Below are 27203 nucleotides of genomic sequence, written 5' to 3'. Positions count from 1 at the left end.
ATTACCCAACCCAAAAGACCAACCAGAACCCAGCAAGGATCCTCCACGCGAAACAGAGCGCGTAGGTATCCAGAGACGGGGCCGTACCCCATCCAGTACCCATTGCCCAACCCAACCGAGGTGACTCAAGCACATCTCAGCGTTCGTACCTCTCCAAAGCTCTGCCGAAACCATTGCAGGAATTAAAAGTTAAAACCACACCGCCGCACCCCACAGGGGCTCCCAACCCCGATGCCTCCCACTTGTTCCGACGACGGCGCGCCAGCCGAAGCTTCCGATTCCGATGTCGATAACGCTGAGCAAGAAGAATCGGAATACGAGGAAGTAGAAGAGGAGGTAGAACAAGAGGAAGAAGAAAACGACGATGAGGACGTTGAGGAATATGAAGAATACGAAGAAGAAGAAGAAGTAGAAGAATACGAAGAAGAAGAAGTAGAGGAAGTGGAGGAGGTGGATGTGGAGGTGGAAGAGAAGGACGAGGGGGACCTGTCAGATTCGCCGATCAAGGCTGATGATGATCGTAACGGTTAGTTTAATCTGCAATTGAATAATTTTTATAACGCATTATGGTAATGATATTGATATTGTTGTTTTTACACGTTGATTATGCGTGATCTTCTTGTTATTTTTGCGTTGTTTATTTTTTTTTTTCCTCCCTTCGTAGATTTATTCTAGAAATTTTAGTTTTGTGCATTTTATTTTTTGAGAAAATCTTGTTAATGTGGTGAAATATTGATTTTTTTATGTATTGGAGATTTTGTGATTTACGTTTTGGTTGAGAGAAGAGAGAAAGTGCTGGGGGCTTATGGAGAAACGCTATATAGTAACTTAAATTTGTAGCCGTTTGGTAAGCATAACTAGCTACTAGAACCAAATTAGGTAGAGATGGTACTATCTCTGTTCTAATTTGATTTATTAGCAATGTTTACCTAGATTTTGTATTTGAGTGGAATTTTTACTTCTTGGTGCAATCTAATCTGCACTTTGAAGTTTCATTTCAAATATGAGAAAGTTTAGCTCAAAAATTGAAGGATGTTGTTGAGAAAATGGTTGCAGAAAGTAGAATACTTCCCAAGAAAGAGCTCTTATTGTCATTGAATGTGTGGATTCTAGCATAGGTGACATTTTGCAAGTCCTACATAAGCAGGATGTGGAAAGAAAGTTTTATTTGTTTAAGTTTGGCCTTCATTTTAACAATCGGAGGAATAAGGTGTAGATCTGTACGGAGAAGTTTGGCATTTATCTCTATCATTTCTTATCCGGGATTTGTTGCTCTGCATTTTGTTTGGAATTTTGAGTGCTTCAAGAAGGGTCGCCTGTGTTACTTCTTTCTTTATTTTGGTGATAGATACATAAGTTTCTCGAGGAGGCTAATTGGGAGAACATCCTTGGGCTGAAATAAGGTCTTTTTATTTTTTTGGTAGGAGAGGATTATTTGTTATAGAGAAGCTTTTCCTTGTATCAGATTGATGAATTTGATGGCAAGGCCAAAGGAAGACCTCTGAAAACTCCAAGTTACTTGTTTTCAAGCTGAAGTTTTTGCCACACGATCTTTAGTTTAGTGGACATTAAGTTCAATGCGAATTTGAGATGATTGATGATTGTAGAATGACTTGAGGGATTTGTGGGAAATTTAAAATCTTTGATAGTGTGCGGAATGGTTTCTTGTCTGTTTGTGTCTGCAATTATTATTATTTTTTTCTTTTGAAAATTTCCCAGTTTCTTGGGAAGTGACTGACTTATAAAAGCATGATTACTTTGCACCTGCAGTATGTTGTGGTTGGTTTTTGTCAAGTTGACCTTGTATGTTTTAAAATTTTGTTAATCTGTTAGCACTTTATTTATTATGCCTTTTCAGTGTAGATGATGTTCCTTCATGCAAATGCTTATTGCTAGATTGACTGTTGATTCCAGTACGGTAGGATTTAAAGACATTCTTTTAAAGTAGGATAATGAAAGCATTTGTTATGGAAACAAACATAAGTCCATGTAGCTTCTATTTGTTTCTTTGTTTGTTCGTTGAGGTCCATGTAGCTGTTTATTTGTTGGGGATGGTAGGAGCAATCTATAATCTATAATATCCATGGTATAAGATATGGGGCTTCTGTAGATATTTTGTTAGATGATAGTTGAAGTGGTCATTAAACCCACTCCATAAAACCTCTCAAAATTTACAAATTGTCAAAAGAGAGAATGATTTTGTAAGCTACATATCCAATGTGAGATGGGAGAGTAGAGGTTATGAAAAGAGTTGTAACTTAATGTTGGATGATGTATTAATTGTTTACTTAGCTCAAGCCTCTTGACACTCTTTTTGTTGGGAGGGAAGGAAATGAGAGAGATGAAGGAGAATGTAGGAGGGAAATGAAAAAGTTAGAGAAGAGACAAAAAAGCATATATATAAAAGCAAAATAATTGGGTGTGGGAGCCTTGATGCCGTACTATCAGTAGAAACGAAGAAGGAATTTGAAAGGAGAAGGGAAAAGTGAGAAAGCGGGAGAAGAACGTAAGAAAATGAAGGGGAAAAATAGCTGTTAAAATTATTTTATTAATCAAAAGTGTTTGATAACAGTACAAAAATATGCTTAAATAGACTAGGGAACTAAATCCTAGTCACACTTGGGCTAACAGCCCTCTAAAGAAATAACATAAAGCTCCAACTAAAAATAATAACATAAAGCCCAAAGTTTGGTAAATAATTAACATGACAATAAAATAAAGAAGCTGAATAATAAATGTGGTAATAACATAATCTCCGGCTCTAATCACCCAGCCACAAAGTCATTGGTTGGGCCGTCCTCTGGCGTCGGCATCCATACACGTGTGATCGGTGGCCTGCATGTATATGGTGTCTGTGGTCTGATTCTGGTTTTCCCCCCAACGAACTAGAAAGTGTCGAAATTCTCCATTCCTGGTGAAAACAATCTGATCATCCAAAATAGCATGTTGTGGAATAGGTAGTTGTACGGGATCAGGTATAGGATTGGTATCGGGTTTAGGGGAAGGTTTCTCAAAAGAGTCGTATGGGATAACTGTGTGACCCTTATAAGCAACTAGATCCTCTACATTAAATGTAGAGCTAATACCATGGTCGGGCGGAATGTAAATGAAATACGCATTTGGTCTGACCCATTGCAACACTTTGAAAGGCCCGGCACTACGAGCTTTCAAAGTTTGGATGAATCAAGGTGGAACTGTTCAGGTCTAATATGGAGCATTACATAATCCCCAATGTTAGTCTCAATGTGACCCCTACGTGAATCGGTTTGAATTTTATATTGGGCATTACTTGCTTGGATTTGTTTACTGACGTTGTGATGCAAGTCAAGAACATGTCATGCAAATGTTTTGGTTGACTTAGAAACTCTAGCATGCTGAGAGCCTGAGACATCATGAGGAGGTCTAAAGGTTTCGTAGGCATAATCATGCTCAATTTCAAATGGACTCTTGCCTATAGACCAATTGACAAAGCTATTGTATGCAAATTGTGTTGTAGGGAGAGTCAAGTTCCAATTCCTATTGTTGTCACCCACCAGACGTTGCAGAAGGTTTCCTAGACTTCAATTGACCACTTTAGTCTGGCCATTTGTCTGGGGATGGTATGTGGAGAATTTCAACTTAATGCCGACCATGTGCCATAGGGTTTTCCAGAAATAGCTTATAAACCTAAGTCCCCATCAGACACTATGGTCTTGGGAGGACCATATAACTTGACAACCTCATTGAAATAGAGCTTCACAATCTTATAGATGTATTAGGTCTTGGTGCATTGAATGAAATGGGCCATCTTGAAAAGGCAGTCCACTACCACAAAGATGGGATAGTGCTTGTTTAGGGTACGTGGGTGCCCAAGCACAAAGTACATACTCACATCCTGCCAAGGGCATTCCGATAGGGAGTGGAGTGTAGAGGCCGATGTTTAGCTTTTATGCTTGGTCAACTGGCATGTTCAACAATGACTAATTAGCTTGGCAACGTTTTTCTTCAGACTCGACCAATAAAATTGGCGTTCTACTTTATGTATAGTCTTATCACGCCAAAAGTGTCCCGAATTAAGAACTCTCTCACTGAAGTCCGTGGGATGCAGAGCTTGTTGGCCCGGAATAGATATCCATCTTGAAGATAATTGTCGTCTAAAACAGGGCACTGCCCATATAGTCACGCTATATATACCTCTTCAAAATTAGAGCACATGTCATAATCCTCTTTGAGCCTTTCAGCCCCTGTGACCTTTCCACTCGTCATGGAGAGCAAAGCTACTCAGCGACTAAGTGTGTCGGCCGCTTTGTTCTCAACTCTTGACCTATGCTTCAACACAAGGGAATAGGCTTGCAAGAACTCGACAGAACGACCCTGCCTATGGTTGAGTTTGATCTGAGTGTTGAGATAGCTTAGGGCTTCATGGTCAGAATAGAGGATAAAGACTTGCGCTTGTAAATAATTTCGCCAGTGTCATAAAGCTTGCACTACTGCATACACTCTTTATCAGAAGTTGAATACTTTTGTTTAACCTCATTCAATTTGTCGCTAAAATAGGCTATTGGGCGACGCTCTTGAGTCTTGACTAAGTACTCCACCTATGCCAATACCCGATGCATTACACTCCACTTCGAATAACTTCGTGAAAGTTGGGAGTCGCATGATCGGTGCTTCAGTCATTCTCTTTTTAATCTCCCCAAACAATTTGGCAAAAGTGTTTGTCCACTTGAAATCGTCTTATTTCATGTAGTCCATGATAAGAGACATTGTGCTAAACCCTTGAATGAGCCGGGGATAAAAGGTAGTGAGCCTGTGAAAACTTTGAATGTCATGGATGTTCTTGGGCTCAGGCCAGTCTACTATAGTTTGAATTTTCTGTGGGTCAGCGAATGTTCCCTAGGAGGAATTTATGAACCCTAAGAAGATGACTCTATCGGTAAAGGAGGAGCACTTCTTAAGGTGGCATAAAGGTTTTCCCTTCTCAGGGTGGCACAAACTTGTGTGAGTGGTCCAAGTGTTGCTCCTTCGACTTACTGTATATAAGGATGTCATTACTTTCATAAAGGTACTCAGAGCGTTTGATAGGCCAAAAGGCATGACCAACCATTCATATAAACCATCCTTCGTCTTGAAGGCGGTCTTTCACTTGTCTCCCAGACGGATTTTGATTTGGTGGTAGCCACTCCTCAAATCAATATTTGAAAAGATCGTGGCTCCTGCCATTATGTTCCAACATGTTATCAAGCCTAGGGATGGGAAAACAATACTTTACCTTGATTTTGTTGATGACTCGACTAGGGCTGTAAATTAGTCGAGCTCGGGCGAGTAGTGCCTGTGGGAGCTTGGCTCATTAACTTTTATATGAGCTCAAGCTCGTGATGAGCATTAAAAACTAAACTTGGCTCGACTCGTCAAGAAGAAAATTTTGTGCGAACTCAAACTCACTTTCTAACCGAGCCGAGTGCCTTATTGGGCACTCAGCTCAGCTCGAATGTAATAAAAAAAATTTAATTAGATGGTTCAAATTCATTAAAGTATCCAAGTCATGTTATTAAAAAAATATTTAACTTCTAACCATTGAAAAATTTCAATACGATAGAGGATAAAGCTTGACTCATTAAAAGAGTGGCATACATTTGACTTTGAAAGGGAGGGCCATGCGCTTTATATGGAGGAGTGAAGGTGGAATTTGTTGGCTTCTTTTCGATGTGGGACAGACAAGCCAATGGAAGCAACTTGAAAACCTCTTGTAGTTATCAATGTGGGACAAGCCAACAAGCTTTGTGAGCTCCGAGACCCTATTGATTCCGTAAAGAACACCTAGAAGATCACTGTGGCTATGAAGATTGTTGCTACTGCTAAAGTCAGAAGAGCCCAAGAAGCCATTGTTAATGGTAGACCCTTCAGAAACTCTGGTAGAAGTTATTTACGACATTTAAATTGTAAAGTATAGTACAACAAAGAATGATATCAATTATCACAAGAGAAGTAGCAGGGAAGGATGGGCATGAAGATCAATAACAAGTTGTTCGTCAACTTCAGTAAGAAGGCCACGCTTCAAGTCCGGCCGTAGGTGAGGATGAAGTTGCCACAACGCCTAAGCCTAGCCAGCTTGGGCGTGGTACGCCAACAACATTGGCCATGGGTGAGGATGAAACTGACTAATTTCTTGTCCTCCTCAACCGTCCATTACTCTTTCTTCACTCCAAGCATGTCACAAAATGGTTGCCTACCCATGTCGTTAGAGCCAATATTTGCCACACTAGTCCAACTCCAGGAGAACCCAAACCCCTCTCAACAAGGGTAAAGGGGGCTTTCAATGGAGGATGAGTCATCCACTCCCCCCACCCCCCACGCATCAGTTCATGCCCCACCCCTCTTTTTTAAAAATTAATATTACATTATATAACATATAAACAATATATATTTATGTTGTATGTTAAATAAATTATATAACTTAAAAAAAAGAAGAAGGGTTAAACACCTTTTTGCCCCTTGTGGTTTAACTCCTTTATTTTTTGCCCCCGATAGTTTATTTCATATCGCAGGTGGTACCTTAGTTTTGGCTAAAGACGGAGATGGTACCTTTGTCCAAATTTCTGTCCAAAAACTAAAGGTTGTTCACGTCAGCGCCACTAAACACCCTTAAAAAGTCGACACATGTCCCAGATGTCACGTAAGTCACTACATCAGTGCCATGTCACTGCCATATATATATTAAAAACTTTAAAAAATGAAAAAGACAATAGAAGAGGGTGGCTCGGTCTGGGGGTGGCTGGGGCCAACCCATATATATATATGGGTTGGCCCTTGGGGGTGGCCGAACGACCCCCAAGGGCTATGAGGGTGGTTCGGCCACCCCCAGACCAGCCAAGAGGGAGGCTGAGCCACCTTTTTTTTTAAAGCTTTTAAAAAAAAAAATAAAAAAAATATGGTAGTGATATAGTGCTGATGTGGCGACTTACGTGGCATTTGTGACAGGTGTCGACTTTTTAAGAGACGTTAGTGATGCTGACGTGTACAACGGTTAGTTTTTGGACGAAGGTACCATCTCCGTTTTTTGCCAAAACCAAGTTATTATTTGTGATACAAAATGAACCACAGGGAGCAAAAAATAAAAGAGTCAAACTACAGGGGGTGTTCACTATTTAACCCAAAAGATAAAATAATAATAAACTATATACAATTAATATATATTGACAATTTTTACTTAATAATTAATGTACTATATAAGCTATTTTTATTAATATATATACATATATATTATTATATATGTACATATTAATAAATATATACGCTTCGAGCTAACAAGCGGGCTGAGCCTTATATGAGTTTGTTCACGAACTTTAACCGAGCGAGCCGAGTTTTACACGGGTAGGAATCGTTAAATAATCCATGATAGTTTCGTGTTCATGAACAACTCAGTTAATAACCGAGTCGAGCACGAGTCGAGCTTAACCAAGCTGAGCTTGAGCTTGAGCGAGCTCACAAGTAGCTTTGTTTATTTACAACCCTAGACTCGATTGTCCACATACATCCTTTAGGAACTGTCCTCCTTAGGGGTTAGGAGGGTGGACACTACATAGGGACTTTGGTGTTCTTTGACAAACCTCTTTTGAAGGAGTTCATCTACTGCCTCTTCAATTGAGCGTGCTTAATGGAATTCATCATGTAGCAAGTTAAATTTGGGAGAGTTGCTCATGGAACAAAATCTATGGTGTGTAAGAATCTATGGTGTGAGGTGATAAGTGCTTTGGGAGATCTTCAAGGAAGATATCTTGGAACTCCTTAAGCATAGAACCTTCCTCTTCAAGCTGTTCCTGAGAGTCCATGGAAACCTCTTTAGCGACCAAAACAAACATGACAGACTCTTTGTTAGCTTCATTTCAAACTCTCTAGGGCTTTCAAACCATTTTCTTTCATCCCCTCCTTGCTCTTGTTAGTAGGCATCGGGGGTAAAGGATTAAGTTGGATCTTCTTTAAACTTAAGGGAACAGGAGTTTGAGCAACCATAAATCATGACATGCAAATAAAAAAGTCATGGCCTACCCAAGATGATATGTTCCACATCCGTGGGGACAACATCACACCATATTTTATCCTTGTAATTGAAAAACTGAATGGGGACAAGACATTTCTCCTTCACAGTTATAGAGGACGTATCAACCCACGATACGCTTTTTTGGTTGGGGTGGGGTCTGACAAACCTAGAAAGGTGACAATACTTGATGAGGCCGTGTTAATGCAACTCTCGCTACCTATATAACCTTGCAACTCTTGTCTCCACACTTGATGTAGGTGTGGAAGTTTGCACTCCTTTGCTAGTTATTGGACTCTTTAGGTTGTGCAAAAACACACCTGACCACACCCACCCTAGGTGTTTCAAGACTGCTCCCTTGCTGATCTATCTGTATTGAGGTGGCTTGAATCCAGCCTAAATGGTTTGGATCGCCTGCGCAATCATCATCTAAGTCCTCAAACTCATCAAGGTTTGGCTCGTAGATCTATTTTTCATGGTTCTGTTCTTTGCTTGCATACTCTTGCTAATCGATGACAAGGGCCTTATTGGCATAGTTTCAGGCAACACGACCAAATCCTTGGCACTTAAAGCAATGAAACCGAGAATTCAGCTTAAGGGGTTCACTAGCCACTTACATACCTTTGTTATCCTTAACAAGAGGTGCACCACTAGGATTGGGTTTCAGATGGGGGGATCCTAGCAAGAAACTACTTGATAAAGGTTGAGTCTTGTTTGTTGTGTTCTAGGTGTCTGTGAGCCTCGTAAATTGTGATTTGGTGGTCAACTCATAATCTTGGGTTAGGGTATACGCTTTGTCAAGGGTGGTAATCTCACGGAGACGAAGTTCCTTCTTGAGGTCATCATTGAGACCTCTCCTAAACCTACTCAAGGTCATAGTCTTATCTTCGACTACACTACACCTCATCTTATACTCGTCAAACTGTGCCACATACTTAGTGTCAAGTATATTGTCTTGCCTTTAATTATTACACTGATCTAAAAGGTTGTGTTGACAAGATCGAGGTAGATACTTCTCTTGAAGTTTGTGCTTCATTTCTACTCAATTAGTTATAGCAGGCTCGTTGCTCCTAATGGGGAGTTCTTCAACACTCTCCTAGAAAAGTGTCCCATAATTGTGAGCTTCATTTTGGCAAATTTGACCATTTTATTTACTGACAAGTTGTACCACTCAAAGAAGTGGTCCATGTCACCTAACCTAGTTGGTGAAGACACATGGGTCTAGACTACCATCAAAAGTAAGGGCTTCCACTTTAATGTCCCATAACTCTCTCATCAAGATCTACATAATTTTGGGGACCTTGATTTGGATAGCCTTGGTTTTGATAATCGTGGCTTGGATATTGATAACCTTGATTGTAATTGCCTTGCCCCATACCATGTCCTTGATTTTCGTAACCGTGTCTTATACCACGACCTTGATTCTGAGAGACACACTTGGTTGGTATCATGCCCTAACCTCCAGCGTTATTGCCTCCAATGTGGGAGTCCTTGTCTTCATTGTTACAATCCATCCTTTGATGGAAAATCTCGATTGACTCAACCATCGCAAACAAGTCTCTCTTCTGGTCTTGGGAGGCTCTCATTTGGTAGTGGAGGTCTTGCAATTGTCTTGTATGGCTTTCACTTGGTCTTGTGCTTATTATCTAAAGGTGTCGAATTGATTGGGGTCCATATTAAGTAGAGATTTAGAACTAGGAACTAAACGACCACTATGCATATGCATGCACCAAGTGTTCCATGATTGCAAATGAGATCAACAAGAATCCTCGCAAATTGAATTCCAATATGAAATTAAAGCGTAGAGAGGCATAGAGAAAGTTCATTTTTCTATGATTGCAACAAGTGCTCTATGATTGCAAACTAATTCCATTTTTTTTAAGGAAATCAGACAAAGTCCAAACAATTTTTTGATAAGTAAATCAATCTTATTAGAAAGCGTAGAGGCACAATCCAAGTAAACAAGAAGTATAAATAAGAGAAACCCAACTAGGGAGAAGGAGAACACAAATCCAACAGCTCTAGGGAATTAGAAAATAGAGGACTATTGTGAGCATCCATCCAAACATAGAGGGATTTGAACAAAATAGCTTTGAACTCTTTTACCGAACTCTCAAAATCTTCAAAGTTCCGGGCATTGCGTTCCCACCAAATACTTCATATTAAGCACATGAGAGACATTCTCTGAGCTTCTATATTGTGGTGGCTTCCAAACTGACCTCTTTAACTAGCCAATAACTTCACCACTAGTTGGAGCATGACCTACTCTATCCCAAAAAGACGAAAAACCGAAACCCACAAGTTTCTAGCCACCTTGCAATGGAGCAGAAGGTGATCAATGGATTCACCGCTCTTATTGCACATACAACACCAATCCATAATAATAACATGGCTTTTTCTCAAGTTATCCAAAGCCAATATCTTTCTTAACGCAGCCGTCCCAACAAAGATACACTACTCTCGTAGGAGCCTTATTTTTCCAAATGCCCTTCCAGGGAAAGGAGAGCTAGTCGGAGGGCTAAGCGCCTGATAAAAAGATTTGACCTCGAATGTATGCCTTCTACAAGGGATCCAACACATTCTATCCTCGCCACTTCGACTCAACTTTAGAGACTACAATAAATTAAAAAATGAAGTGACCAACTCCACTTCCCAGTCATGCACTAATCTGATAAAGGTGACATTCCACTGCAACAAGTTGGTAGAAAATTGCACATGATTCGCCATTAAGGCCTCCATATGGCGAGCAACTGAAAATAATACCGGAAAAGCTTCTTTCAAGGCTTAATCTCTACAGCACACATCATGCCAAAACCTTATCCTAGACCTATCAACCTCAAACCTCACAAATTTGGAGAACTCCCCCTATCACCTCATAATGTTTTTCCACACCTTGACCCCATTGGACCTATATACCGCATTGGAGCACCACCTGCTCAACAAGCTGTAGCATTTAACTTCCACCATTGATCTCCACAAATCCGCTCTCCCCATGGCATTGCGCCATAACCACTTCTCTAATAGAGCTCGGTTTAATAAAAGTAGGTTTTTGAACCCCCCTAAACCGCCTGAAGAAATTGGGGTACAAATCTTAGACCAACTGACCAGATGGACTTTAAACTCCTCATCGACTCCGCCCTACAAGAAATCACGTTGAAGTTTCTCAATACAGTTTGTAACTCCAACAGGGATGAGGAAGATGGATAAAAAATAAGTAGGCAAAGTAGAAAGAGAGCTTTTAATCACTGTGAGCCTATCACCACTAGACAAATACAACCGCTTCCAACCCACCAAGCAACGTTCCATCTTTTTAATAATGCCATCCCAAATTGATTTTGCCTTAAATGAAGCCCCCAACGGGAGACCCAGGTACTTCATGGGCAGAGAGGACGCCCTACAACCCTTGATACTAGCCAATCCTCCAACATCATCAATGGCGGCAACAGGAACAAACTCTGATTTAGTCAAGTTAATTTCAATCCCGAGGCAACTTCAAAGCATAAGAAAAGGCAACACAAATGACAAAGATATTTTGGGTTTGCCTCGCGAAAAATCAAAGTATCATTTGCAAATAATAGATTTGACACTAGGAGCTCGTTATTATTCCTGGATCCTACTGAAAAAAATTGATAATAGCCCCCTATCCACAGTGGCAGACAATATTCTACTCAACGCCTCCATAACAACAATGGAAAGCAAAGGGGATAATAGATTCCCCTATCGCAAGCCACAAAAGTTGGTAAAGAAGCCGAAGAGAGTTATGTTTTAATCAAAATAGAAAAATGCACCGTACGACGTACTCCTTTCAAGCTCCAACTTATGTAGGACATCTGGATCCCCTAATCTAATTCTATTGTCAAGACATTTATATGCAATAAAGACTGAATCTAGAATTTCTCCTCCTAATAAAAGCATTATGAGACTTGGAGATTACTTTCTCCAACACCGCTTTTAGTGTGTTAGCTAGGACTACAGAAATAATTTTATAAACGTCCTCCACAAGGCTGATAAGGCTAAAATTGTTGATATCCACCGTCCTAGCTTTCTTGGGGTAAAGAAGATAAAAGTAGCATTGAAGGCTCCTCTCAAACTTCCTTCTAGGATGAAACTCATGAAAGACATTCACGATATCTTCTTTAAGGATCTCCCAACAAGATTGAAAGAAGACCAAAGAAAACCCATCAGGGCCTAGGGCCTTATCTCCATTAAGAGCTTTCATCACCGCAAAGATCTCACTCTCCTCAAAGGCTTTTACATCCACAGTCTCTGTATTGATAGCATTAAAAGAAAGACCGTCCAATTTAGGCTGCCAACTGAATTTTTCTGAATATGAATGGGTGTAAAACTGCAGAATTTGCTCCCTAATTTTTGAAGCATATGAAGATACAATGCCATTAACTAGTGATTCCACGATGTTGTTCCTTCTATTCAAATTAGCCACACAATAGAAAAATTTTGTATTCTTGCACCCTTTCTCAACTAAATAGCCTTTGATTTTTGTCTCTAGTTTACTTCTTCCAAAAGAGAAATCCTCTCCAGGTAACTAGGAATCGCATCTTGTTTCACACTTTCAACATCAGATAAGTTTCTTTCCTTTGCATTGACATCAAGGACCCGTAGTTTGTCAGGAGGAACCTTATTTTGCTTCTCAACATTGCCGAACACATCTTCATTCCATTTTTTCTGGTCACTTTTCACAGCTTGTTGTGCCCCTTTGCACCTTTTGAATATACTTTACTTATCAAAAAAAAAAAAAACTTTGCACAGCTTTCAGTTTTCACGCCAAGATGAAACTAGGGCAACCTTGAAAACTGTAAGACACCCACCACTGTTTTACCCTATCCCCAAATCCCTTTGATTTTAACCACATATTCTTGAACTTGAAATACATCACCACAATCAAGCAATAATGGAAAGTGATCTGATAACAACCTAGGGAGCCCCTCCTTTGAGAAACTTTAGGAAATTGGGCTTTCCATTCAAGAGAGAGAAGGAACCTATTGATTTTGGACCATGATGGGGGGTCTTCATTATTAGACCAGGTGAAGTTACCACCAACAAGAGGGATATTCATGAGGCCTTGATCAAAGATGAGTTTGGTAAACTCAAAAATAGCTGGGGAAGAACGAGTTTCACTTGATATCTCACTCGAATAGCGGATAATATTAAAGTTGCCCCCAATACACCGCGAAAGATCCCACCAACTACATAACCGAACCAATTCATCCCAAAGCACTCTTCTTTCATTGTCATCATTAGGACAATAAACATTCGCAAAAGAAGGCCCATTCAAAATTATTATCTACATTCTTGAGAGAGCAACCGAATATTCCAACACACTCAATTTTCTCTACCACTATCCTATCTCACATTAACAAGATCTTTCTGGACGCTCAAACCTAGAAAACACCAATGTACATGATGACAAGCGCATAAACTATGCACAACAGCCCTAGACACAAAATTTAGTTTTGTTTCTTGAAGACAAACGATATCAATCTTCTATTTTTTTAAGAAGATTCCTAATCCTCCATCTTTTCACCTTATCCTTCAACCCTCTCACGGTCCAAGACAAAATCTTAGGCTTCTTTATGAACAAGTAGAGTCCCTCCCCTTGCCTTTACTCTGCTAGAATGACTACTCTTAAGATCATTGTTGATAGAAGATGCTAAGCTCTTCAATTCCTGGTGCCCACTGCTTATTGACTTAGAAAGAGAACTAGAAGTACTAGCTGGGCCCCTCTGATGCTGACTCGATTCAATGGCGCTGAGCAACGCCATCAAATCCTCCTCAAACCCCTCACAAGACAGCCCCACAAATTTATGGAAACTCTTGGCCTTCTGAACCACCCAATTTGAATAATCTGATATAGGCAACACTGGCTCCTCAATTATAGCTAGGGGATGAACATTCAGAGGTCTCCCCCCCCAACAAAAAAGAAGAAGGAAAGGAACCAACTTTGAGGAAGAGGGCATCTTACCCTTTGCCACTGAGCGGGAAAGATCCAGCAACATGATATACTGAAGGGGATGTCCACAAAAAGTCAAGCTCTTTTCCTATACAATAGCCTTCTTTGAAGCTCTTACCAAGAGGAGGGAACAGGACCCGAGAAATAAAACTTTGAACAGGTGAACTCTTCTCATCTCTCAAAGCAAATGTCCACCCCAAGGTCCTCGATATGCTCGCCAGATATGCATCACCATGATGAGAAACTACAACCACTGTCTTGACTGAGGATTTGCCTAATGGGGTTTACGCAACTCTAGTGACCCATCTACCTTTGAAGTTCTCTCACCTAGATCACCACCAACATTGTCTGAGCTAAGAAAAGGAGCTCTAACAGGTTGCGACGACATCTGGAGGGAGGTTGTGACTAACTCCCTTGAAACATAATCACTGACAAAGTACTCTAAAGCACCCTTCAAACCACCTCGACTACCCTTTTGATCTCCAGTATGACGAACCTTGACGGAGATGGTAGAGGTGGTGAAACTACCGGGATGCTGTTGGGTTGAGCATGACCCAGGTCCTCTACCTCCCCCGAACCCGAAAGTAAACCCCCTTGTCTGATTTTGGTTTCCATTTAAAAGTGGATCTGGATTTGGGCTGGGAGACCCAAGATATCTTAAAACAATGTGGGCCTCAGCCCTTGGCTCTCACCCTAGCGGATTGGGCCACCAAAACAAAACCTGGCTTAAGATCACCCAAACCACCAAACGCTCCAAGAGGATTGGACCTGGACTCCAAAAGTGGGTGTTTCTTCAGTAGGCTCCCTCAAGCGAGCCTACCAAAGAAACCCCCACTTCTGAGCTCCTAGGCCTTGTTTGACTTGAGACGTTGGGCTCAAAGTGGAGAATCGGGCTTATTCCTTAGCGCCTACCATGGACAAGTCAATATCTTGTGCGCCCAAGCCCACGCGCAAAATGACATGGCCTATTCCATATGTAGTGGGCCTTGGCTCAGATTAAGCCTCCTTCCCATGGCATGCAAAACTCTCAAGCCCAATATTACCCTTACCCACCTCAAAACATGCTAAGCGCCGCACAATTTCCTCTTTTAGCTTGACCAATGTACACTTCAGAGAACGAAGGTCTAGGTTTGCCTCCAGATCCCCCAAAGATACATTAGGACATTAGGACTGACAAAGAAATTGGGATTCGTTTAGGTAGCTGCGGACGCACCCCTATCGCAAACCCCTTGTCTCAGAACTGCCTGAACTTTCAATTTTGCTCCTTCTCGTTGAACCAATTGTCAGAGATTGTCCCGACCCTAACAAAGCCTTCATATACCCTACTATTAGGAAATTAATCCTATTTCCCAAGACCTGTGAGATGCGAAAAATAAGAAAACAAAATTAAATCAATCACAACATACACCAAAATTTAAGTGGCTCTCTCAATATGAGGTACGTCTCCTGGCAGAGGCAATCCTGGAAAAATTCACTATAAAAAAATGAGTACAAGAGAGTAACAGGGTGAGAAAACCACTCAAACCCTAAGCCCCAATTCTTACTTGTATCCGAAAGGAGAATAATAACAAAAAAGAAAAAACTCTCTTTCTTTTGGTGCTCTCACTTTCTTCTTTCTCTCGATTGCTTTGCACTCGCTTTTCCGTTGAGCGGCACACTTAGATTTCTCTCTTGTGCCGCGGCACTACATAACCGAAGAAGACCCAATTGTGTGGCACCTAAATCTGATGCTACCAACCTACAGTGAAACACAAAGGCTATGTGCCTTTATATACAAGTTTGAGTCGGCTAGTACGTGGAGAGAAACCTATTCCAAGTTTGAAACCAAAAGAGAAAATGAATAGCAAAGAGTGGGTCCCACCGACTTGATGACTTCAAGTCATCCACAACACTAACTGCCCACCACCACATCCAAAACCTTACCCGCTCTCATCAATGAATGACCTACCATATTGATAGACTGAAAGCCACCGTGAACCTTACGGCCTAGTCAACCTTTGCGTCCAGTACCAAAGGACTCCTCGAAGAAAGCTGAGACCTTTCGCAGCTAAAAATCGCAACTGATCCACCCCTTCCTTTGTCGGCCTTCCGGTAGAACAATGAACCCTCACTGCCTACCACTGCTGTATTCTGTCAATGCCAGAAGGTGACTGTGACGATTTGAGCATCTTTTGTGCGATAAAAGCGATGTTGCCCCTCTGGGATTTCACAAACTTCCTCAACCCTCCCCCTAGAAGCAGAGCCTTCATTGTCTTCAACAACCGTGCCACACTCACCTTTCCCAAATGAATTGCTCAAGATACACCCTTACTCCTTTCGACTATTCTTAACTCTGAAAACCCTTCCTCTACCGAAAGCTCAAACATCTTGGCTTCCATGAAAAAATGACTTGAATCCCCATCATAGAACAACCAAATACTTAAAACTAGAGAGACGCCGGTACACCAGAAAACCAATAGACAAGACAAAAACGCCGCACACATCTACACGTGCTGGGGAGGGAGGGAGGGGGAGGAAGCAACTCAGAATTCAAACAGAAAAAATTGCAAGCAAGTAGTCCCAGGTTCAACAATAAATAATTGTTGACTGATTAATCAACCAACAATTAAAATAACTCATAGAAATAGAAATATAGGGCAATGGTGTCTAAGGTAATGGGTTATCTGGAACAAGCCAACAAAGCATAACAGAAAATATGATGACAATTTAGAATGGCATGCAGAATTCACCAAGAAAAAGGAAGGGATCAGACCTGGACCGTGGGTAAACAACCTGACCTGGGCTGGCTTAAATCTTCTGGATCGTGGATCTGATGTTTGGGCTTAGCAGCTAGCGTCCAAGACAATTTTTTTTTTTGTTCCAGAAAGTGAATGCCAGTAACCAAACAGAGGAAATCTCCCTCACAACACATCGACACCGAGAGGCTATGAACTTCTTGACGACTCCTTCAACTAATTGAAACAACCATGAGCACCCACATCTATTCTACCAACATACCCAGATAAAATAAACATTGTCAGCCACATATGGTACCGACAACCAAAACACACCAATAACAAACATCGTGCAAGATTTGGGGGCGTACTTCCCAGAGTTGGCGTGATGGGCGAGAGGTGTGAGGGGCGTGGAGGATAGGGAGGATTCACAGCTCCTAATGACTGATGGCGGCAAAAACGACAGAGAGGGAGGCAATTCCTGGTATGCTTGCCAGTGCTACAGACATTGACAAAGGTACGATGGATTTATGGCGGCAGCAATGACAAGCGAACGGTGTTGGCAAGATAATGGCGGCGCGGTGGGTCGTCAATCTGCGGCGTTTTGGGGTTGCAAAGGAAGGACACTGTGCGTAGCGGTGTTTAGCGTGGTGGTGAGCGGCTCTGAAGGGTTGTGCGATGGTGCCTGGAGATTCAACAGTGCTATGGTGCGATGCAACCTTGTGCATCCAGCGTGAAAGGATATTGTTAGCCGTGCAGTTGCAGTGGTTCGAAGTGGTGGCATTGTGCAAGGGTGTTTGCGTGCTGTTGTGTTGTGCCAAGGAATCAATGTTGGTTTGTTTGGGACCACAAGATTGCTGATAGAAAACAATCGCAAGGGCTCTGATACCAAATTTATTTTGTACTATTAATAGAAACAAAGGAGTTTGAATGGAGAAGGAAAAGTGGAAATGAGAGATAAGAAGAAAGGGAACGGGGAAGAGGAAGAAAACAAGGGAAAAATAGCTGTCAAAATTATTTTTCTCTTCAAAAGTGTCGGACAACCGTAGCTTAAATAGACTAGGGAACTAAGCCCTAGTCACACTTGGGCTGACAGCCCACTAAAGAAATAACATAAAGCCTAAAGTTTGCTAAATAATTAACATGTCAATAAAAATGCTGAATAATAAACATGGCAAGAACATAATCTCCAGCTCTCAATCACCCAACCACAAAGTCACTGGTCGGGCTGTTCTCCGATGTCGGCATCCATACACATGTGATCGGTGTCTGCACCAAGCCTCCCCCTCTACAATGCAGATGTAAAATGCCTTTCTGCCCATGTTTGGGCAAAAAATTCATGTCTTCAGGATACAAGCCATTCCTTACGTGTTCTTCCTCCCTTCCATGTCTTTCTAACCATCTGAAAGAAAAACCCATTCCAATCCCTTTTCCTTTCCTTCAGATACTATTGTCATGAAGCAGTGTGTGATTATGCAATCTGTCAGAAATGTTGGACTTTGGTAAGCTACTTATATGGTAGCTAGTCTTTTCTTTGTTTGAGAACTATTGGGATAATCATTGGTGGATTTGTTGGCTTTTCAGAAAGATTGATTCAATAGACTCCGAAGTAGGGTAATCTGGAGTGTCATAAAGATTGATTCAATAGACTCCGAAGTAGGGTAATCTGGAGTGTCATATCTTCATTCTTTATGTGGTGCATTTGGAGGAAGAGGACTGTAGAAATTGGAGATTTATTGGATAATTCTGCCTACTTCAACTGTAGGTCAGAGACTATATTTATAAGAAGAGAGTTAGTCCTTGGATAGGACTGTACAAATCTATCGTGAAACCATAGAGAAGTCCTTTAATAGGACTGTACAACCTGTAGATAAGAGACCTAAAACTATATAACTTATAGTAGTAGAAACATAAGAGAACTATACAACTTGTAGTAGTAGAAACATAATAGAACTAATTATTGACAGATTTATCTTTATCAGGAGATAAAGATATATCTGGTCTAATACGCCCCCTCAAACTTGACGTAGAAAGTCTAACGTTGAGGTTGAAACTAAGCTGAAGAAACCGGCTGGAGGGAAGAGCCTTTGTCAGGACATCGGCAAGCTGATCTTTGCCAGAGATAAACTTGACCTCTAGATACTTGTCTGCAACTTTATCTCGAACAAAATGATAGTCTATCTCAATGTGCTTTGTACGCGCATGATAGATTGGATTGGAAGTGAGATAAGTTGCACCAATGTTATCACAATATAAGAGTGGTGCTCGTGGAAGAGAAACACGAAGTTCTCGGAGAAGAGACTGGATCCAAATCAATTCAGCAGAAGCATTTGCAAGGGCTTTATACTCAGACTCCGTGCTTGAACGTGACACCGTGGGCTGCTTCTTGGAACTCCATGAAATCAAGTTTTTACCGAGAAACACACAATAGCCAGACGTTGATTTCCTGTCATCTGGGCAACCAGCCCAATCAGCATCCGAGAATGCAACAAGCTAATGCGAGGAGAGTTTGTGGATGCAAAAGGTGTAGTCAACCGTAACCTTTAAGTAGCGCAAGATACGCTTGACAGTAGACCAATGAGGGTCTCTAGGATCTTGCATAAACTGAGATACCTTATTGACAGCAAAGGCAATGTCCGGTCGAGTGAGAGACAAGTATTGAAGTGATCCAATAGTACTGCGATAGAGAGTAGGATCTGTAATTGTAGAACCTTCAAACTTGCTTAGAATTGTAGAGGAGGACATTGGAGTGGCAATCGGTTTTGCAAGATGCATGTTGGTCTTTTTTAGAATATCAAGGATGTATCTTTGTTGAGAGAGATGAAGACCATCCGATGACCAAGTAGCTTCAACTCCTAAAAAGAAATGTAGAGATCCAAGATCTTTGAGAGCAAATGATGAGTTTAGATCAGAAATAAGTCTAGAGATTGCATCTTTGTGTGAACTTGTGATGATTATATCATCAACATAAATCAAGACAAAAATTTTAATCCCATGAGCATTGTAGACAAAAAGAGATGAGTCGGCCTTGGAGCTTGTGAAATGTAATTCTAGAAGCCGTGTACTTAGTCTTGAAAACCATGCCCGTGGTGCTTGTTTTAAGCCATACAATGCTTTGTGTAATTTGCAAACCGTTGTAGGATGTGAAGGATGCTGGAACCCGGGCGGTTGTACCATATACACGGTTTCTTGGAGGCTGCCATGGAGGAAAGCATTGCTTACATCAACTTGATGAATAGCCCAACCTGCAGAAACAGCAATGGAGAGCACTGTTCTAATAGTTATAGGTTTAATAACTGGGCTATAAGTTTCGGAAAAATCAATTCCGGGTTGTTGATGGAACCCTTTAGCAACTAAACGAGCCTTATACCGCTCAATTGTACCATCAACCTTTTTCTTGATTCTGAAAACCCATTTGCATCAAACAATGTTCATAGATGGAGAAGGTGAAACTAGAGACCAAGTACCATTTATAAGGAGAGCATCAAACTCCTCATTCATTGCCTTGCTCCATTCAGCATGCTTGGAGGCTTGAGTGTAGCAAGTTGGCTCAATTTCCTGTTCCTGAGTTACTGCCATGAGTGCTTGAGGAGGTGGATATCGAATTCGACCATCTGTAAATTTTTTAGGTTTAAAAATCTGATTCTGTGATCGGGTAGTCATGCCATGCACTCTTGGTTGGGGAAGTGGTTGGGAAGCAAGAGAAGAATCAAAAGGAACTAGAGCATTAGTAGGTGAAGTGTCTGGGGTTGTGGTTGTGGAGGGTAAGGATGAGTGAATACAAGGGGAATTTGGCTCAAGAGAGGAGCTGCTAGTGGCATTAACTTGGGTGTTTGATGGTTGAATAAGAGGGACAGAGATACTGGGATGAATGGGAGGGGGATTGGAAGATTGGTTTGGAATGGATGTAGAGAAGGGAAAGTTTTGCTCATTAAAGATGACATGCCGAGCAATGTAGACTCTACCAGATGGAATATGGAGACACTTGTATCCAAGATGATTTTTGCTATACCCAATGAAAACACATGAATGAGACCGGAAGGCAAGTTTGGTTGAATTATACGGGCGAAGGAAAGGCCAACACTCATAGCCAAAGACTTTTAGGAACTTGTAATCAGGTGAGATTTGGAATAAGGATTCAAGAGGAGATTTGTGCTTGGTAACTTTGGAAGGGAGTTGATTTATGAGATAGACTGCAGTCTCAAAAGCCGAGTCCCAAAAAGTGAAAGGTACAGAGGCAGTAGCAAGAAGGGAAAGACCAGTTTCAACAATATGGTGATGTTTTCTTTCAACAGACCCCATTTGATGATGTGTATGTGGACAACTAAGACGATAAGACACTCCCATGTCAGTGAGAGAGGTTTGAAGAGGACGGAATTCACCTCCATTGTCACTTTGAACGGAGATAATTTTGGTACCAAAATATGTTTCAACAAGTTGCTTGAAACGGAGAAAAATAGCACAAACACCAGATTTTAATTTGAGAGGATAGAACCAAGAATATTTACTAAAATCATCCACAATACTTAGATAGAAACGATTATTGTTTACAAAGGTGATAGGAGCAGGGCCCCATACATCAATGAAAAATAATTGCAAAGGATTACTAGAAATAGAAGGACTATAACTAAAGTGAAGACGGTGACTCTTGCCCTGTTGACATGATGAACAAACAGAAGATAACTTGGAGGAAGTCACGGGCAGTTTATTGGACTTGATGATTTGAGTGATAATTGGAGAAGCTGGATGACCCATCCGGAGATGCCATTGGTCCAAAGGGACTTTTTCACCGAAATAGGCAGCAAAGTTCTTGGAAGAAGGAGCATGAGAGGAAGGCCATGGATAGATGCCGGATCTACTCGGGCCTTGGAGGAGCAACTGGTGGGTGTGAAGGTCCTTAACACAGAAAAAATTAGGATGAAATTCAATAAAAACGTGATTGTCACGAGCAAACTGGTTTACAGATATGAGATTCTTTTGGATTTGAGGAACATGAAAGAGTGAATATAAATAAAAATTGTGTGAGGGTGTAGGCAATAGACCACGACTAGAATGTAAGATTTTCAAACTTTGGCCGTTTCCGACTTGAATTGTGTCAGGTCCAGTGTATTCAGTAGCATTCAAGTTGAGATTTGACAGGTCATTGGTGAGGTGAACATTGGAGCCAGTATCCGGATACCAGGAGGAGTCAGGAGCAGGATTTTGTTGAGGCCATGTTGACATGCATCGAGGAGGAGTCATGCTGGTTGCTTTGCTCATACCTGAACCAGCATGTGGCTGCAGTGTGGCCTTGTTTGTGGCATACTTGACATGTTGGTCGCTGAGAGGGGGAGTTCCTGGATGAAGAAAATTGCTAAGGTGGTCCTCTGCCACGGCCACGGCCTCTACCGCGAAAATAATTGTTGGTGCGCGGACCAGTGTTGTAACCACGGTTGTTTCGGGAATATGACTGGCTCTGGTGTTAGGCAGTGTTGACAGTGGAGATGTTCAAATCAATGGCTGATTTTTGTTGCTCCAAACGCATCTCATAAGAGAGCATAAACCCATAGAGTTCATTGAGGGAGATGGAATCTTGTCGTGTGGTCACAGAGGTGACAAGAGAATCAAATTTTGGACCAAGACCAGCAAGTATAGCGGAGACAAGTTCTGAAGCTTCAATGGGTTTGCCAACTGCAGCCAAGAGATGTGAGAATCCTTGCGCTTTTTGATAATAAGCGGAGATTGTAAGAGCACCTTTCTTTAAGGTAGCCAATTGTTGCTTGAGTTGCATTATCCGGGACTAAGATTGAGCAGAGAAAAGAGATTCTAAAGTTAGCCATACCTCCCGAGAAGTGGTAAGACCAATGACATGGGGTAGAGCTTCAACTGAGAGAGTGGAGATGATGGTGCTAAAGATCATTTTGTCTTGATGATACTAGAGTTGAGAGGCTGGATTTGCAACAAGGAGGCCGGATGTTGAGTCTGGAACAAGCTGAGGAGGTCGTGGATGTGTTCCATCGACATAACCGAAGAGATTTTGGCCCTCTAGGAATGGGACCATTGGAAAGTGCCATAAGATGTAGTTGTCTTGGTTGAGTTTTTCTGAGATATGGTGATGAATATTCTGAAGAGGGATTGGGGTTGCGGAAGGGGTATGGGACGAAAGAGGGGGTGAGGTTTGGGTGGAGGATTTGGTTTCAGATGAAATTGCCATGGACGTTAGTCTTGAGAGAGCTCTGATACCATGTAGAAATTGGAGATTTATTGGATAATTCTGCCTACTTCAACCGTAGGTCAGAGACTATATTTATAAGAAGAGAGTTAGTCCTTGGATAGGACTGTACAAATCTATCGTGAAACCATAGAGAAGTCCTTTAATAGGATTGTACAACCTGTAGATAAGAGACCTAAAACTATATAACTTATAGTAGTAGAAAGATAAGAGAACCATACAACTTGTAGTAGAACTATACAACTTCTAGTAGTAGAAACATAATAGAACTAATTATTGACAGATTTATCTTTATCAGGAGATAAAGATATATCTGATCTAATAAGGACTTCTAGTGGAATTGAGCTTGCAGTGGTTAAATTGAAGTCACTTTTTGGAGCCCATTTTTTGGTTGGGTGGTTACAATTAGGGGCTCACTTGTCTGTTTTTTTGGATCTACATAATTTTAGACCTTAACTTTCTTTTTTCCTTCTCACTTTTTTCATGCGTGTCATTTGTGTCTTACCCATGTACTAGGGAAAAGCCCTTTCTGTTTTTCTTTTAATAAATTTATTACTTATCCAGAAAAAAAAGAGTTCACTTGCATAATCATATTAGTACGCAATACTGCTATGGAACATTTTAACAAATTAATAAAAATTTACTTATAAATGAATTTTTCTTCGAAGCACACCTGTGAGATTTTTTACTACTTTTTAAAGATTTTTCGTATAATATTTCCAAATTGTTTTGTGTGTATCCCGTATCCTGTTTCTGTATCAACACTCGTAGCTTGACAATCATCCTTTAGGACCTCATCCAGTATATTTTGGCTCCTAGCCTTTATTTTAGAGAGAATGATTGTTTTGCTCCATTCTTGATTTAGTTTTCTTACATGTAGATGTTTGTCAAGATATGGATTTTGAAGGGCATGATGGGCCATTGAGATCGGATTCGTCTACTCTAAAAAAATTTGAAGTGAAGATCACATCTGACACCCTTGCTGTAGAAGGAAGTAGTGGTAATTTCAAATTTTGTAGTCCTTCAAATGAGCCATTGACAACAGAAAAGGAGGAATCCGGTTTTAACTATAAGGATTCCAAGTATATAAAATCAGGGACCGATCTCGTTACTGCTGAGGACAATGGAAGCCAAAAAGTTGTGGTTGATGAGAAAGATGCTGAGGCCCTTCCAGTAGAGAAGGCCTCTAAAGACCATAGTAAATCACCAAGTGGTAGCAATTCTCATTTGTGTAGCAAGGAGAATATGGATGATAAAACTAATTTTCCTTCTAGCATCACTGGAAATGAGATGGTTGATGCCATCCCAATGAGGGATCACTCAGGTGAGGACGCCAATGGTGTTCTGAATTCTAAGGCAGAAATTAAGCAAATGGAAGTGCAGTTAATGGATAACAAAAAGCGACTGGAATCAAGGTTTGGCGATAGTGGTGAAATTTATTCTTGAATTTTACCTATCATACAGCCCCTTGTTGGCTTAAACTGCTTATTATCTCTTTTGTGGTGGGCTTTTTTATCACCATTTTTAAAATAACACTTGAGCCAGTTCCTATTAACCATTAGGTTTTTCCAGATTGGCTGCTCCTGATGCAAGGACTAGAAGTCTGTCCCCTGGTGCTGAGAATAAGGATGGAAACAAGCGCCCAGCGGTTATTTGTGACTTTTTTGCAAAAGGGTGGTGCATCAGAGGTAGTTCATGTATGTTTCTTCATATAAAAGGTGATTTGGACAATACTGCTGAAAAGCCTGAGGCAGATGTAGCTGCTTCGAATAGGAAAAGAAAAGTTCAGCTTGATGAAGGTATATATCATGTATCTTGTGAAGTATGGATCCAAGATTCTTCTCTGCTATGATGATTCTGATAAGCACCATTTCCTGCAACAGGTTTGGGAGACATTACTGAGAGATCAAGGTCGACTGGTTTTACTGAGCCACTGGCTTCTTCAGTTGAAAATAGTCTGGTATTTTCTTCACATGTCTCTTCAGAAACAATCCCGCTAAGAGAGCTTGGAGAAACCCAAAGTTGGCATCAATTTCATGAAAAATATAAGCTTCCATTGCTTGGGAAAGAGGAATTATCTTCACGCATCACCCCTGATCCCCAGCAATTGCCTTCATCTAAAGATGATCCTGGCTTTGTCTCATTGTTTGAGGATGTAGGAAGAGATAGTCACAGACAAAATTGGCCTGCTGACAATTATAGCGACCATGCTTTGAAAAAAAGTAGAGGCAGTTCTACAGTAAGGAATGGCTTGCTTCCTGAGCATGGGTTTTCTTCAAATGGCTCTGTGCTGTTGTCTCGCAATTACCATAGTGAGATCTTCTCTTCTCATTCAAGCAGTATGGAGGACATTGCTAGTATTCGGAGCCAATCTCTGAAGTCGGGCTCAATTAGTTCTCATACAACTATTGGTATGTTGCCATCTCATTGTAGCACAGCCTGGAGGGCATTTTCATCGCCATTTAGTTCTTCCACTTTCAATACAAGTCCTCTGGGTGCTCAAAAGCTGTTGGACAGAGAAAAAGAATGTCGTGCTTCTAGATCATATTCCCTGCTGCAAAGCTCTTCTCCCTTCTCTGGTTCTGAATCAGAAAATCTACCTCTAACCAATGTACGACTGCACTCAGCTGAACACAAAACAAATTTTTCTTCAAATGATTGGGAGCCTTCTGTTCCTTTCCGACCATCTTTTTTTCTTCCTCCTATGAATATATCAGGAAGCCTGTATGACCCTCTTCGTGATAGCATTGAGTCACCCAAGATAGGAGACCAGTCCTTTAGAGTTTCTCTCTATAGTCATGGGGCATCAATTGTGGATGAATCACATCGGCAGAAATATGGTGATTTGGTATTAACTGGGTCCCTTGGCCCAGAACGTAATGATGATACAACTTCTGTATCTTCTCATAATAAATTTTATGAGAATGTGTTGGAGAAACATTGCCATACACATAAAAGAGATTCAATTACAACTGAAGCTGAGACAGAAGGAACTTCTGTTGTTGACTGGCAAAATGGGACAATGCCTAAAGAAGAGAATCGCTTGGGCCCATCTCATGGCAAAGATATTAGAAAAATGAGCAAGATCAATGATCGTGATGCTTCCAATCATCAAAATGATGGGTCAAGACACCAAAAGGACATAAAAGTAAGTAGGGCTAGACAAGAGAGTGAAATGGATGCTGGACATAAGATAGATGGGGATATGCACAAAGAATCAAAAGCCCTGAGACATATTCGTGCTGCTCTTATAGAACTAGTTAAAGAATTGTTGAAACCAACTTGGCGTGATGGTCATCTCAGCAAGGATGCACATAACGTGATAGTAAAAAAAGCTGTTGACAAGGTTCTTAGCACCATACAGTCCCATCAAGTTCCAACCACCATGGAATCAGTAAAGCAATATCTCTCTTCATACCGTCCAAAAATTGAAAAACTTGTTGAGGTGAGTCTCTTGATTCTAATGAAAATATATTCTAGGAAGGACAAATATTGGAAAATAATTTGTTCCTGGCATTTGACAATTAATTTTTTATTTGCAGGGATATGTCGATAAATATGGAAAATCTTGAGACCTAGGCTGAGTGCTTTTGCTTTGTATAGTTTCATACGCTTGCACTGAATTGGAACTCATCAGCAGTTTGTCTGAGGCTATGTTTTACATAATTTAAACTGAGACAGCATGATGTTTTAGTTTTCTTTGTGTGTTATGCTTCATTAGTTATTTTTATTTCCTTTTATTTGATCTACTTTGGAGTAAATTGTACAGATTATGGCTCTTTCAAATTTTTATTAGGTTACTAGGAATAAAAGACTAAGTTATGATACTAGAAGTTAAATTTAGTTGGCTTCTATAACACAGCTTAACAGTGTCTGCTACTTTCTTAACATGCCCATTTGGCCCTTTTCTAAGCCTGTCTATTTCGAGCCACTGTAACTGCTTGTACTTCCTGGTGTTTAGGAATGATGATGCAAAAAACTTTTCTTATTTTTCAACCAAGTTGATGCCCTGTGGTCTTTCATTCATTCATTTAATGGGCTTCACAGATAAATACTTTATTTGATGCCCTTAGGCTAGGCTTGAACTCAAGATTTGCCGTATACTAGTTTTGCAAATAGATAGAAGTTGCGATTGTACTGGTTCCTTAGAAGTGTAGACGTCTGAAATTTATTGGTCATTTCAAACTTGGCTTCTTAATCAATTGGATCACAATATTGCAGGGAATGTATATGAAGTTTACTTTTGTTCCATCACTGATTCTGTTTATCATAGTTTCTGCGTTTTCAGATTCC

At 40.8% G+C, this 27203-nt stretch overlaps 1 protein-coding gene across 1 annotated transcript; it reads left to right on the top strand.

Moving 5' to 3' along the window:
• On the top strand, positions 1 to 26688 carry LOC133869736 (protein FRIGIDA-ESSENTIAL 1). The gene is made up of 5 exons (XM_062306816.1): positions 1 to 526; positions 23791 to 24325; positions 24483 to 24709; positions 24794 to 26355; positions 26453 to 26688. Exons 1-5 carry the CDS (start codon positions 232 to 234, stop codon positions 26480 to 26482), a joined length of 2649 nt encoding a protein of 882 aa, XP_062162800.1. The 5' UTR covers positions 1 to 231; the 3' UTR covers positions 26483 to 26688.
• The last annotated feature ends 515 nt before the right edge of the window (positions 26689 to 27203 follow it).

This window comes from Alnus glutinosa, chromosome 5 (assembly GCF_958979055.1).
Source record: "Alnus glutinosa chromosome 5, dhAlnGlut1.1, whole genome shotgun sequence".
Lineage (NCBI taxonomy): Eukaryota > Viridiplantae > Streptophyta > Magnoliopsida > Fagales > Betulaceae > Alnus > Alnus glutinosa.
This window is presented reverse-complemented; position numbering and strand designations above follow the sequence as displayed.

Coding starts and splice junctions, on each gene's coding strand:
- LOC133869736 (XM_062306816.1), top strand. CDS start 232: ATGCCTCCCACTTGTTCCGACGACGGCGCGCCAGCCGAAGCTTCCGAT. Junction 527..23,790: donor GGCTGATGATGATCGTAACG/GTTAGTTTAATC, acceptor TCTTACATGTAG/ATGTTTGTCAAGATATGGAT. Junction 24,326..24,482: donor AAAAAGCGACTGGAATCAAG/GTTTGGCGATAG, acceptor AGGTTTTTCCAG/ATTGGCTGCTCCTGATGCAA.